General features: G+C 49.8%; 1 protein-coding gene across 1 annotated transcript in view; it reads right to left on the bottom strand.

The window, feature by feature from the left end:
* The window catches only part of LOC101644852 (phospholipid-transporting ATPase IB-like), a 135,276-nt gene that overhangs the window by 99,343 nt on the left and 21,936 nt on the right, over positions 1 to 13,997 (bottom strand). Inside the window, 3 exon segments of the mRNA XM_045293995.1 lie at positions 2,344 to 2,455; positions 4,706 to 4,833; positions 13,759 to 13,828. Coding sequence (XP_045149930.1) covers positions 2,344 to 2,455; positions 4,706 to 4,833; positions 13,759 to 13,828 — 310 coding nt within the window.

The raw sequence follows: 13,997 nt of genomic DNA, 5'->3' as shown, positions 1-13,997 counted from the left end.
CCTTGACAACGTCAACCTCTTGTAATACTAGAATGGCCTTATTCCACGCAAGGAATCCATTCAGGAATCCGGCTGACAGCCTCTTCAGCATGTGGCCCAAAGTCATTGTAGGGGATGTGTGCTGCACAGAGGTGATGGAGATGGGATGACCACCACTTCTGCTCAGAGCCCAGTGGGTAAAAAGTTCCTCATGAGACCCCATCGCGGATTGGGCCCAGGAAGCAATTAAGAACAGGGATCTTGTTGAATCGCTAGCCATCGCTGCTGTGTGGGACCGATCAAGACCCACCTCACCCTGACCACCATCGGTGACCTCAGCCTTCCCTTCCACCACTTGCCCCCTTGGTGCCCATGCAACATTACAGCTCTCTCAACATCCCCAATCCCTAGGAGAGATCGGCCCTTCTCCTTTCCCCCAGCACCTCCACACAGAAAATTTCTCCGTGCAGCACCCTGTCTCTCTGTCTGCCCTCCTTTGCCTGGTGAACTCTAATGCACCTTTCAAGTCCCAGCTGAGACATCGCCGTCTTGGAGCAGCCCCCTCTGACTGTCAGACTTGCATGGATACGGCTCATGGCCGCTCCTACCTCGTTGTGTTTGGTGTGACGTCAGGCCTGTGTGAAGCCAGTCGTGAAATGTGCTTTTGTTTAAGGTGCTTTAATGAGTTTTGTTTAATGTACTCACAGTGCTTCTACGGCTGATGCTGTAGCCTCCACAAGGGCTGGGACCCAGCAAGACATCCCCAGGGGTTTCCCAAAGTTAACAATGGAGCCCAAGAACCAATTCGAAACAGGTCAAGAACCCACACAAGTCACGGGAAACCACAAACTCTCGGGAAAGTTAACAGCAGAGGAGAATGGGGCGTGAGAATGATAACTTACGTAAGCTATAAAGTCAGCTTGGCAAAAAAAACCCCACGAAAACCTCTCTTATCATGATGGCTTAAAACCACCAATATAAACGTAATGTGAAACCAGCATCATTCGCGTAGAAATGCCATCTTTTATCATCGAGAGCAAAGCAATAAGCATTGCGTGGTGGTTAGGTTTTGTGCCAACCTGGCTGGGTCAGGGGTCTCAGTGGTGTGGCAGAGGAGGCCTCCCCCTGCATGTGATCACCTCCATGAGGGGAGCTGCTGTGAGCAGCGGTGGGAAGGTTCGGGTGGCATGCGACCCTCTCACGCAGCCACAGCCCTGGTGTGGCTGGAAAGAAGCCTTCCCTGACGGGGTGGCTCACTCCTACCTAAGCCGACTCCGTGGGGACGCTAGCTCCCTTTGGGTGGTTCTGGATCCTGCAGCGGGTTCATGGACCTCCAGTTCTTTGGACTTGAGACCGGGGCCTGCCATCGTGTCTGCCGACCCGAGGAGCCAGCAGCAGCCTGTCGACGTGTAGATCCATTTGATTCCGCATCCACCTGCCTGTGGTCTTCCTGATTTGTCTTCCTGCTTCCTGGTTCATCCGCCTCCACAGCTACTCAAGTCAGGAGGACGCCCCCCAACCCCCCCACCCTCCCCAGCTTCACATCTGACCCCTAGGCCTGAAGCGGACTGGACCTGCCCACCTCTCCAGCTCTGTGGGCCACCTCCTTCACGTACATATCTGTCTCTTTCGAGACAAGCGCCACTGCTTCTCTGGAGAACCAGCCTGACACACACTGGTTACAACATGCACTCATTTCAGACTATGATTTACTCAATTCACTCATTTCAAACTACAGTGGACTCACGGTGCCTATTTTAACAGAATCTCTATCCGTCCCTGGAGACACAGGATAACTGTGTGTCTGGCAAGAAGTCACCTTAAAAGTCAGAGAAGTCTCTGAAAGTCGAGTTGAAAGACGGGCCACCCTTCAGATTTCAGGTGAGCAAATATAAAGGGTGATACCTTGGCGGTGCTGCCGGATAAGCTTTGGACCGAGAGCCGCTGATTCAAACCCACCCTCTGCTCTTCTGGAGGAAGTTGAGGCTGTCTGCTGCCCTGAAGATTCATAGCCTCGGTTTTCTGATAGAGGGTCACTATGAATGGGAGTCAACTTGGTGACAGTGAGTTAAAAAGCAAAACAAAAACACAAATAACATATACTAAGCTCTTTCAGTGCGAAGCATTGGGCTTCCAACCAAACGTTTGGGGGGTTGAGCCCAGCAGGCACTCCCTGAGAGAAAGTCAAGGATGGTCTGCTTCTGTGAAGACTTCCAGTCTCGGGAACCCTATCGGGCAGTTCAACTCTGTCCTGGGGGTGGGGGTGGGGTCTCAGAATCGGCAGTGGGTTGAAATTACTTCATCTCACAAAACAATAGAGACAAATCTTGAAGCAGTGCTCTGTATTAGCACTGACGGTCTTACCTGCATGAATTTGGTTTCGTGTCCAGTATAAACAACGATGCCAAAGATCCACCGAGTATTTCTAAGCTGGGTGCCTCTTAGCAAGACCTGGTCAGGCCCGATCGGAACAGGGCTGGAAGCACAACAGAGAGTTCATGAGCTGTCGACAGAGTTGTCTCTTTACACAGAGTCAAAGAAAGCATAGACATTCGCCTTACATCCATGTGCTTTTGCCAGGCTCAACATCGGGCGCAAATGGCAATAAAGTGAGTGTCTATCCATAAAAAGTACCTGTTTCTAAAAGAGCGTGGGGGTGGGACGTCCGTTACCATCCATTCCTCCCGCTCCAGAACCAACAGGGACCCCTCCCAGCAAGGCGATTCCGACTCCCAGTGACCCTGTAAAGGGCTTCTGAGACTATACATCCCTAAGAGCACAGACACCCTCATCTTTCTCCTGGGGGACACTTGGTAGGTGTGAACCTCCAACTTTGTGGTTAGCAACACAAAGCTTATCTCGGAACAACACCGGGGCTCCGTCACTAATCCATAGCTGGGTTGATCAGATATTAGAGAGAAACAGCTCGTACACCTGCTGCTGTCATGTCCAGTCAGCACTGACCCCGTGCACGGCAGAATGAAGCACCCCCTGGCCTGGCGCCATCACCATTGCTCTTATGTGCGAGTCCCTGGTTGCGGCCAATGTGTCCATCCACCTGGTCAAGGGTCTTCCTCTTGTGTTGGCCCTCGGCTTAGAATTCACTCAACTCGAGCACTGCCATCGATCAACGCTGACCCACGGCGACCCACAGGACGGGTCGACCTGTCCCTGTGACTTCCCAGAGTTTAACTCTTTCCAGGGAGTAGAAAACCTCATCTTCCTCCCGAGGGCCGGCTGGTGGGTTTGAACTTCAGAACTTGTAGTTAGGGGCCCAGTGTGAAACCCGTACGCCGCCAGGGCACCTATAAAATTTATCAACCAAGCTGGGGCACCTTTGAGAGTAAAGCGGAGCCCTAATCATGCCCAAAAAACACAACTGAATGGGGCCTGTTTCTGGGTTAACTTCCACAAGCAATTACCCTGTTTGCAACCTCGCTGCTCTAGTCGAAAGGAGCCTGTCCTGGTGATGCAGTGAACCACCAGACAGGCTGCTGACTGCAAGGGACACCCACTAAGCCCCCCACGTGCTCCAACAAGAACGATGGGGCCGTCGACTCCTGTAAAGGTTTGCAGCCTCAGACGCCCAAAAGGGCCTTTCTACCCAGTCCTATTGGATCGTGAGCCGGAAGGGAGGACTCGCGGGCAATGGGTTGAGTTCTTTGCTTTAGTCGAGACCCAGAAGCTGAATCACTCGTTCACCTCAGAAACACTGCTCACTATATGAACTCTGTACTCCATCTGTCGGGAAGGATTGGGGGGACACAGGTGGATTAAGCAGACCGGGGTGCTGACAACACAGCCCCAAAGAGTTGCCGTCCTGCTCCGACTCCCGGTAGTTCCGTGTGTGTGTGTGTGTGTGTGTGTGTGTGTGTGTGTGTGTGTCAGAGTAGAGCTCCACTCCATGGAGTTTTTAGAAGTCGGTCCTCAGGCCTTTCCTCAGAGGTACCTCTCAGTGGTCTCAAACCAGCTTTCGGTGAGCCCCTGAGGGCATTGCTGAGTGAATCACCCGGGGGCTGGAAAAGGCTCAGAGGAGCTCATGAAGCAGGTCTGGCTGCCCTCATCACTTCCTGGAGGGGTCCTGCCTGTGGAACCCTGGGGGTAGCATGGGCTGCATGTTGGAACGCTAACCACCAGGTCCTCAGATCGAACCTGCCAGCCGCTCTGTGAGAGAGAGACGAGGCTGCCTGCTTCCTTACCGCCCGGGGCACTCCCCGCAGGGCAGGTCTACTCAGCCCTAGAGAGTTGCTCTAAATGGCCTTGGGGCCTATGAGTTTGGTTGCCCTCCAGGCCGAGCGAGGCGTTCTTGTGAAATGTTAAGGACGAAGTAGACCCAAGTCGGGAAGGCTTTTCCATCATAATCAGATCACACACCTCCCTGTGACCCTTCTATGGTCCCCTGCAAATCCTGACTGCTCCCACTGATCCGAATGGGCTTCCCAAGGCAGACTCAGAAGGGACGTGAGCTGAGCTCACCGGCATTTTCAAGCATGCTGGTTAGGAGAAGACCACACCTATCCACCGAGAGGTGACAATGAAGGACTCTTCATAACATTATTAATCTCTCCGACAATGACATTGGTACTCATGGCCTTAGCTTTCTCAAACTCAAGTGAACTGTGAACCCTTCCAGCTTTCCTCGCTGTGCCTTCAGGGAGGGGATGGACATGGCCACGCCCACGCCCCATGCAGAGAAAAAGACAGGCGTGGGGAAAGGAAGGCGTACCTTTCGCCAGAGAGGTACAGGGTTCCCATAAAATGATTGAAGTGACGATTCGGTTGCTCACATTCTATTTCACCAGATAAGCTTAATAATTGTTTTCTCCTTTGCATGTTGGCTGTCTGCGGCACGGCCTACAAAATAAAACAGACGGGAAACGAGGGAAGTGAAAGGTCGGTGTGGTCAGGTGCAATATCTCCAGTAGTTAATTAAAAAAACCTGATGAAAGTCTGTGGTTATTCGTGACTGGATCACTGAAGATACGGGTGCTGTCGCAAAGCGTGGTCAAGAAATCAGATGGTGCCCGGCAATCAGAAAGAACAGCATGGTAAAGGCTTGTCTTAAAACATGTAGCCGGCCCCTGGGGGACAGACAACCAAAAAGTGGATGAAGGGAGACGTCGGACAGGGCAAGATATGACAAAATACCCATTTATAAACTATCAAGGGCACATGTGGGAGGGGGGAGCGGGGAGGGAGGGGAAAAATGAGGACCTAACGTCGGGGGTTTAAATGGAGAGAAAATGTTTTGAGAAACGATGTACAAATGCGCTTTACACAATTGATGTGTGTATGGATTGGGATAACAGTTGTATGAGCTCCCAATAAAATGTTAAAAAAAAAAACAAAAAAAACATGTAGCCATCAACTAAGTCCACATGGACGAAGCACACCAGGCTGTGTGATCCAAGGGTTGTAAGTACTAAAATCCACATTCAGAGGAGGGAGCAGCACCAGAACATCAAATTCTAAACGCCTGGTTTGCAGAAGCCCATGGATAACAGTGACACCCCAAATCCAGTTGCAGGGTTTGCACATGGAGGAAGCCTCCGGGGAGTCCCTCCTGACCATAGTTGAAGGAGGTGAACAGCCTTGCGATCAGACAGAAAGCATTGTCCATTGACTGTGGCAGATGTAGTTAGGTTAAAATGGAAGACCTTATCCGTCAGTCTCCCTTTTGACCCAGTTTTAAGTTGTTTCCATTTTTAGTATGTCCTACTTTCTTTTCTGTTGAGGTTTTTCTCTGATGTATTTGGTCCTTGTTGGTGGGTTTGTTTGTTTGTTTCGTGTTTTTGTTTTGGTTGATTTTTTTTTGTCTATGAAATCCAGGAGAAGTAAATCTATAGAGATAGGGGAAGGGCATGGAGAGTTGTGGGGACATGAGAAGCTAACCACAATGAGTACGAGAGTCTGAAATGGACTGTGGTGATAATTGCACAGTTCTGCTTAATTTGATTGAATGATTGAGTTGTGTGACATGTGAGTTATAGGCCAATGAAACGACTTAAAGGGAAAAAGAAAGAAAGCCCCTGGCTAAACCCCACCCCACCCCACCCACCCCCACCCTGTGCTAGACCAGATGCACACCGAGCTCCCGTCGAGAGTCCATCGGAGACTCTGGCCCACCCGCAATGTGCGAAACAGCTTGAACAGAGTTGGAAGAGCTGGGGAAGTTCTGTTTCTCAAACCTCTGGCTGAAAACACCCCTTTAGAAAGTCTAACGATGACAGCCAGCTGTGATACGCTGTTTGAAGCGTCTGTGTGTGCAGCTGAATCAGACACTACCGAGCTACTCGTTGAAGGAGCTCCGGCTGCACACAGGTTATGCTTTGGGCTATTCACCACTAGATGGGTGGATCAAACCCACCAGTCATTCCACTGGAGAAAGACGCGACCGACCGTCTGCTTTAGGAAGGACTTACAGCGTTGACACCCCTGTGAGGCAGGTCTACCGTTAGACAGGGTCACTGCGAGTTAGAATCAACTCAGTAGCAACAAGTTCATGAAGGAGCCCTGTCCGCACCATCGTCAAGGGCTTGGTTGCTGAGAGGCTGGTGGTTCAAACTCAGCCCACCGTTCCTCAACGGAAAGGCCTGGCGATCTGCTCCCACAGGGGTGACAGCTCAGAACACCCCGTCAGGCAGCTCTGCTCAGTCCCATTGATGGGTAGGAGTTGGCGCTGACTTGACAGCCTGCAGGCAGGATAACAGCCGCACAGACCAAGCCCCAAGGCCAACTCCATTACCATCACGTCAAAGCCAACTCTTCACAGCCCCATGGGACAGAGCGGGACTTCCCCATGGGGTTTCCAACGCTGTCACCTTGGTGACAAACGAGTGCCGCATCTTGCTCTCAGGGAGTGGCTGGTGCACTTGAACCGCCGTGGAGCAGACTATCAACCGTTCATCTGTAAGTTCAGGATGCGGCCGAAGACAATGCCAACAAGTCCACAGGAGCCAACATGCAACCTTGATTCTATCCACTTGAATGTCAAGAACATCTCAAGGGACACATTGAACACTAATGACTGAAGACCTGGTGAGCTGGGGAAGGACATCAGGAGCGTCACGCGTGAAGAAAGCAGAAGGTTGTTGAAAAGACGGGAGAGAAAGGAAAGATCACAGTGGATGTCAGAAGAGACTCTGCACATTGATCTTAATCATAGGGCAGCTAAAGCAAATGGAAGAAAGGGTGAAGTCAAGGAGCTGAGTGGAAAGTCCAAAGGGCAGCTAGGGAAGACAAAGCCAAATAGTATAGCGAAATGCGCAGGGACTTAGAATTAGAAAACAAAGGGAAGAGCATGCTCAGTGGGTCTGAAACTGAAGAGCCCAAGGTAAAATTCATGCCTCAAATTGCAATTTTAAAAGATTCTAGAGGCAACCTATTGAATGAAACAGGAGCATCAAGAAAAGAGGAGAGAATACAGAGTCACTGTACCAAAAAGAACTAGGCGACAGCCCAACATTTCAGGAGGTGGCAGATGAGCAAGAACCAGTGGTGCCGACAGAAGAAGCTCAAACTTCACTGAATGCGCTTGCCAAAAACAAGGCTCCAGGAATTGACAGAATACCCACTGAAATGTTTCAGAGAGCTGATGAAGCGCTGGAAGTACTCAATCATCCTTGCCAGGGCATTTGGAAGCTACCTGGCCCGCTGAATGAGAGAGATCCCTCTCTGAGCCGGTTTCAAAGAAAGGTGACCCTACAGACGCTCGGACGATAGACGGATATCATGGACATCGCATACAAGTACAATTTTACTGAAGATCACCCAACCACGGTTACAGCAGCACATTGACAGGGAGCTGCCAGAGTGCAGGCCGGATCCAGAAGAGGACGTGGAACAAGGGTTATCATGGCTGATGCCCGATGGATCTTGGCTCAAAGCAGAGAATACCAGAAAGATATTTACTTGTGCTCCACTGACTATGCAGAAGCACTCACCTGTGTGGACCATCATAAACTGTGGATCACCTTGGGAAGAACGGGAGTTCTGGAACACAGCATGGTGCTCACTCAGAACTTGTACCTGGATCAAGAGGCACGTGTGCCAACAGAACCAGGAAATACCGCATGGTTTAAAGTCAAGAAAGATGTGCCTCGGGGTTGCCTCCTTCACCATACTGGTCCATCTATATGCTGAGCAGATCATCGGAGAAGCTGGATTCTGGGAAGAAGAGTGTGACGGCAGGATCAGGATGATTAACACAAACCTAAGGGATGCAGGTGACACACCCTTGCGGGCTGAAAGTGGGGAGGACTGGAAGCACTTGCTGATGAAGATCGAGGACTGCAGCCTTCAGTCGGGCTTACAGCCCAATGGAAGGATGACCAGATCTTCACAACTGGACCAGCAGGGAACATCGTGATCAGTGGAGAAAGTGTCGAAGCTGTCAAAGGTGTTGTCTGACTGGGATCCACAATCAGTGCTCCTGGAAGCAGCAGTCAAGAGATCAAAAGATGTACTGCCTGAGGTCAATCTGCTGCCCAAGACCTCTTTAGAGGGTGGAAGAACAAGGGTTGTGACTTTGAGGACTCAAGTGTGCCTGACCCCAGCCATGGGTTTCCTCAATTACATCCCAGGCATGTGAAAGTTGGACATTGAAAAAGGAAAACCGCGGAAGAAGAGCTGCCTCTGAATGGTGGTGCTGGACAGGAAGACCGAAAGCCCCCTGGTCTGCTCAAAGGACAGATCTGCAGTGAAAGAAGTAAAGACAGCGCGCTCCTGAGAGGCGAGGATTGGAAACTTTATCTTCCAGACTTTGGCGTGTTGTCAGGAGAGACCAGTCCCTGGAGAGGAACATCGTGCTTGGTAAAGTCGAGGGGCCGCGGAAGAGAGGGAGGCCCTCAAGGAGATGGACGACACCGTGGTTGCAGCCATGGGCTCGGGCACAGGAACAATCATGAGGATGGTGCGGGAGCAGGCAGCGTTTTATTCCGTTGTGTGCAGGGTTGCAATGGGTCAAAGCCAACCTGATGGCACCTAACAGCAGCAACAACACAAATCACTTGAAGATCTTACTAAGTTGCAGTTACTAAGTCCAGTCAGTCCGCAATGGAACCTAGAATTCCCTGTTTCAAACAAGCTCCCAGTACCTGCCAATATGAAGCTGACCCATGGACTACAGTTTGAGATGTCCAGAGCAGTCGTGCTCGATCGTATGGCAGAGCCACCTACAAGTCATGGCAAGACGCAGATCACAGGGCCCATCCCCGGGGGTACAGAAGAACCAACCAACCCATCATGGAAGAGGTCCTCCTTGGAATGTTTCTTGGAAGCGAGGATGGAGGGACTACATCGCACCTACTTTGGACATGCATCAGGAAAGACCAGTCCCTGGAGGAGGGCATCATCTGGCGAAGTGGAGGGTCCGCAAAGAGGAGGAAGATGGTCTGACACTGCGGCTGCAACAATGGACTCAAACATAAGGATGGGGAGGGAGGAGGGGGCAGGAGGGGGCATTGTTTCCTTCTGTTGTGCTGAGTCAGATCCAACTCCACCGTCCCTCCTAACCCCGCCCTGGGGGGAGGGCTGTTCGGGAGGTCTGTGTTGTTGCCATTACTAGTTGCCATGGGGTGGATTTTGACCCCTGGTCCAACTGTTCCATAGGGATCTCAAGACCTTTCAGAGGCAGATCACTAGGCCTGTTGATGCAGGAGCTTCTGGGTGTATGTGAATAGCCGGCCTTTGGTCTAGTAGTCAAGCACTTAGCTTCTGGTGCAAGATTCACAACCTAAAATCCGCTGAATTAGGGACAGGACGTTCCATGAAGATGAGCTCAAGCTTCCAGAGAGAAAAAGCAGACTGTCTTTAAGAGAACGTGAAGACGAAAAATGGAGGAATCCTAGAAGCAGCGCACATGCGCATTTGACAGTTTAGATAAATGGATTGACTCAACACAGACACACACACACACCAGGACACAAACTCTCTGCTTTACATCCTGTGGGCAAGTCCCATGGAGTCACGCTGATGGAGCCAGAGCCCTGGAGCTGGGGGAGCCCTGTGGAGACCCACGCCAGTGTTGACAGGTTTCCACCATCACTGGATCCACAAGACTTTCCACTGACTGGCCTGTGATCTTCCTGCATTTGGTGTCATTGCATGTGTTGTGTGAGTCTGAAGAGGAATGTATAGACTGGTATTGGACATATGGACTAATATTGGACTTATGGACTTGATCTGCATGGGGCTGGAATGTTTTCTTAATATACAATTACTCTTGGATATAAAGCTCTCTCTCACACACACATGAGTATCCCTGGATTTGTTTCTCTAGTAAACCCGGACTAACACACACTATCACCTATGAAATAGACAAATAGCATTCTAATTAACAAGGAGAGTGAAGTAATAGTGTTCAAATTCCCCCCAAAAATAAAATAAATACCCTTCCAGGTCCTGCCCGTTTCACTGGAGAATCCTAACCTGTATTTGAAAAAGAACTAGCACCAATTTTACATAATTTCTCCCAGAGAAGTCATAAGAGAGGAGGGAACTCTTCCCAATTTTGCAAAAAGCAGCAGCAAAAAGGCACGCAAATCGTCAACTGTGGTGCCAGATTATCCAAGCATCCAGGCAAGCATGAGCTCGTGTGTGCTTGCTTACTAATCTGAAGTGAACAATTTCACATTTCTTTCATCACCTCGGCTGTCCTACTTCTGTTTAGCACATTCATCAGATAGTCTGGCATCTGTCTCCCTCCCAACAGCACAGTACCTGTGCCAGTTAAGCTCTGTGCCAGCTTGGCTGGGCCAGGGTTCTCCATGGTTGGGCAGTGGAGGCCTCCCTCTTGATAGGACCTAGCACAATGTAATCAGCTCCATGATCGGGATCGGCTGTGAGCAGCCAAGCAGTGTGAGAGGGGGTTCAGGTGGAACGCAGCCCTCTTACTCAGATCACAGCCCTAATGATGTTCCCTCGGCAAGGGGGGGGTGGTCTACCTAATATATAAACAGACAGTGTGGAGGGTGTTCTGGGTCCTGTATTGGCTCATCAATCTTGTTTTATAGGACTTGAGCCAATGGCCCACCATATTGTCGGCCAACCCTGGGAGTCATGAGAGCAGCCGTTCGCAACCTGTGGGTGGCGACCCCTTTGGGGGGTCGAATGGCCCTTGCACAGGGGTCGCCCGATTCATAACGGTAGCAAAATGATAGTGATGAAGTAGCAATGAAAATAATTTTATAGTTGGGAAGGTCTCTACCAGATGAGGAACTGTATTAAAGGGTCGCGGCATGAGGAAGGTTGAGAACCACTGCATTAGACCCTAACCTCTGACCTGGGGCTTTGGATTCATCCGCCTCTACATCCACCAGCCCTCGTATCCCTGCTGCATCTTCCTGCCTCCTGGTTCATCTTCCTGCCTCCTGGTTTGTCAGCCACCCAGCAGCTACATGAGTCGGATGAAATCTGCAGCTTAACATCCGCCTCGCAGACTTGAACCACAGTGCACTCATCCAGTCCTGGAACTAGGCGAGCCACATCCTTGCTATCAATTTCTTTCATGTATATATATATATGAAATATGAAAGAACTTGATATATATTCACTGCAATCAAGTCTATTCCCACTGACAGCAACACTAGTGTAGAACTGTGCCTGGGTTTCTGAGACGGTCACTGCTTATGGGAGTAGAAAGCCCCCTTTCTCCCAAGGAGTGGCTGGTGGTTTCGAATGGCTGATCTCGCAGTGAGCAGCCCTACAAGTACATACAATCACTGGTTTTGCTTTTGTCGAGAACCCAGCCCAAGACAGCACCTTCTTAACACATCAGAGCCTCTTGTCCAATCCACAGTCCTCGGCAGGGCACCCATTAGGCCAGGTCACCAATCACAGGCTTATTTGTGCTTACTGACTAACAAACAAGATTGTTCACTACATTGTAAACACAAATCAGCCCATGCTGACCTTGCTTATTGGGTAATTCATCCCTGGACTGAAATAAAACCAAAGGCATCTTTCTTGAGGCAAACTAAGACAGCAGAAAATCAATTTTCTTGAAGGTCACCACCCGCTACTCCATGAATAAAAATTTGAAAAACCTTCTCCCCTCATTCATAATCACTAGTTCTTCTGAAACACAGGTGAGAGTTTACAAATCAGTGGTATGAGGGACCATGGAGAACTCATTTGTACCTCGCTACGATACAGTCACAAGAACAGTGTTCTCTATAAAATACTAGTAGACGTAGCCTCAAAACAATGTGCAGAGAAGGCTATGGGTGAGCCCCAATCCAGCTTCAGGGTCCCAACGTGGAGTAAGCCTCTGGGGGATCCCTTCTGACCAGTCAAGGGAGGTGAATAACCTGGCCATCAGACAGACTGGGGTGCACGCGGCGATGGCAGCTGCAGTGACGTGAAAATGGGGTGTCTGGTCGGTCCATCGCCCTTTTGACCCGTTCCCATTGGTTCGGGTTTTCGATGTTTCCTGCTTTTTTCTTTGCAGAGGTTGTGATTTATTTATATATCGTCATTGGTCTTTTGTTCTTTTTAAAAACATATTAGCCGTTTTCGGGGTGGTAGGGCTTTTTTTGGGGGGTGGATAATCTTTTCTAGTCTATGAAGCACAGGAGGGGTGGACGCACAGAGACAATAACTGGTGTAATGGCTTATCAGGGAGAGTGAGGGGAGGTTGGAAGGAAATGGGGAGCAGACAATGAATCCAGGAGGGGGGCTGTTCTGGAACTGATTGTGGTGCTGTACACACAACTCTTTCTGATGTGGCTGAACGATGGAGGTGTAGGATATGTGAACTGTACCTCCATAAAACTACCGGGAGAAAGCAGGGCACATCAATTCATGGGCACCTGAATTTTATAGGGAGCCTTTTCCTAACAGTGGTGATGCATTCACTTGCTCCCCATTGTAACAATAATCACCAGGAAAACCCAGTGCCCTCAAGTCACTTCCAACTCACAACGACCTAACAGGAGCTGCCCCAGAGGGTTTCCGAGGCTGTAAGTCTTTTACAAGCGCGGACTGTCTTTCTCCTGCCGAGTCCTTGAAGAATTCAAAGAGCTGACCTTTTGCCTCTGTTGGTTTTTGGCTTTTAACTTTTTACGGTGGATGAGGTTAAGGCGATCGAGAAGATCGGGTTTTCATTCAACAATTCATGCAATGCACCGTTGCCTGTCCCACCTCCTCCCTGTGTTGCCTGCGTCTGCTCCTCTTCCTTCCCTAAACCGTCTGACCGCCGTGCCTTGATCTTCAGTGGCTGACAGTTCTAAGGTGTGCACACCTCCCCAGCACCCTTGACCCCCTGACAGACCTGTCTATTGTTTGGCTGAAGATTGTGTCTTGGGGGTGAGAGTTCATCTGCAGATTTGAACGATGATGAAGGGCTGTAGGCTCAGGGGTTCCACCGGTCCCAGGAAGCCTGCTCCCTGTTACGGTTTTTAGCTTGTGTCACATGTTTCTCTGACTCTATCCAGGATTCTATCCAGGATCTTCTCCTGGGATCCCTTCCAGAGCAGGTGGTAGTGGCAACCGGGCAACATCTAGTTCTTCTGGTCTCAGCGGGGAGCCAATCTTTTGGCTGGCAGCTGAGCACTTAACCCACTGCACTACCAGGGCTGTTCAGTAATCATAAAGTACCTTCTAAATATCTCATCAGAAGAAGTCACGTCCATTCAATGGTAATGACTTATTTATTTATTTATTTGGGGGCTAGGAGATTTTTTTTTTAAACCTGATATTTGACAAAACTTGACATTGTGGAGTTCAGGTATAAAGTCAGAATAAGAAAAGTTGGCTTAAAAAAAGAAAAGGTGTCTTTACCTTCCGAATTTTTAGATTTGTCTCTCCATCCAGGTTAGCTGTTGCAATATAACACATCGACTGAGGTTCACTGAGAAAGATAGAATGACAACACCAAATTAACCTCTCTCCTCGAAACTCATCTCATAAGTAGCGATCGCTGAAGACAAATGGGTGCATAAGCAAATGTGGCGAAGAAAGCTGATGGTGCCTGACTATCAAAAGATATAGTGTCTGGGGTCTTAAAGGCTTGAAGGTAA

This window comes from Echinops telfairi, unplaced genomic scaffold, assembly GCF_000313985.2.
Source record: "Echinops telfairi isolate 266 unplaced genomic scaffold, ASM31398v2 ScPeMD7_2565;HRSCAF=3150, whole genome shotgun sequence".
Taxonomy (NCBI): domain Eukaryota; kingdom Metazoa; phylum Chordata; class Mammalia; order Afrosoricida; family Tenrecidae; genus Echinops; species Echinops telfairi.
Note: the sequence above shows the minus strand (reverse complement) of the source record. Positions and strands in the feature narration are given on the sequence as shown.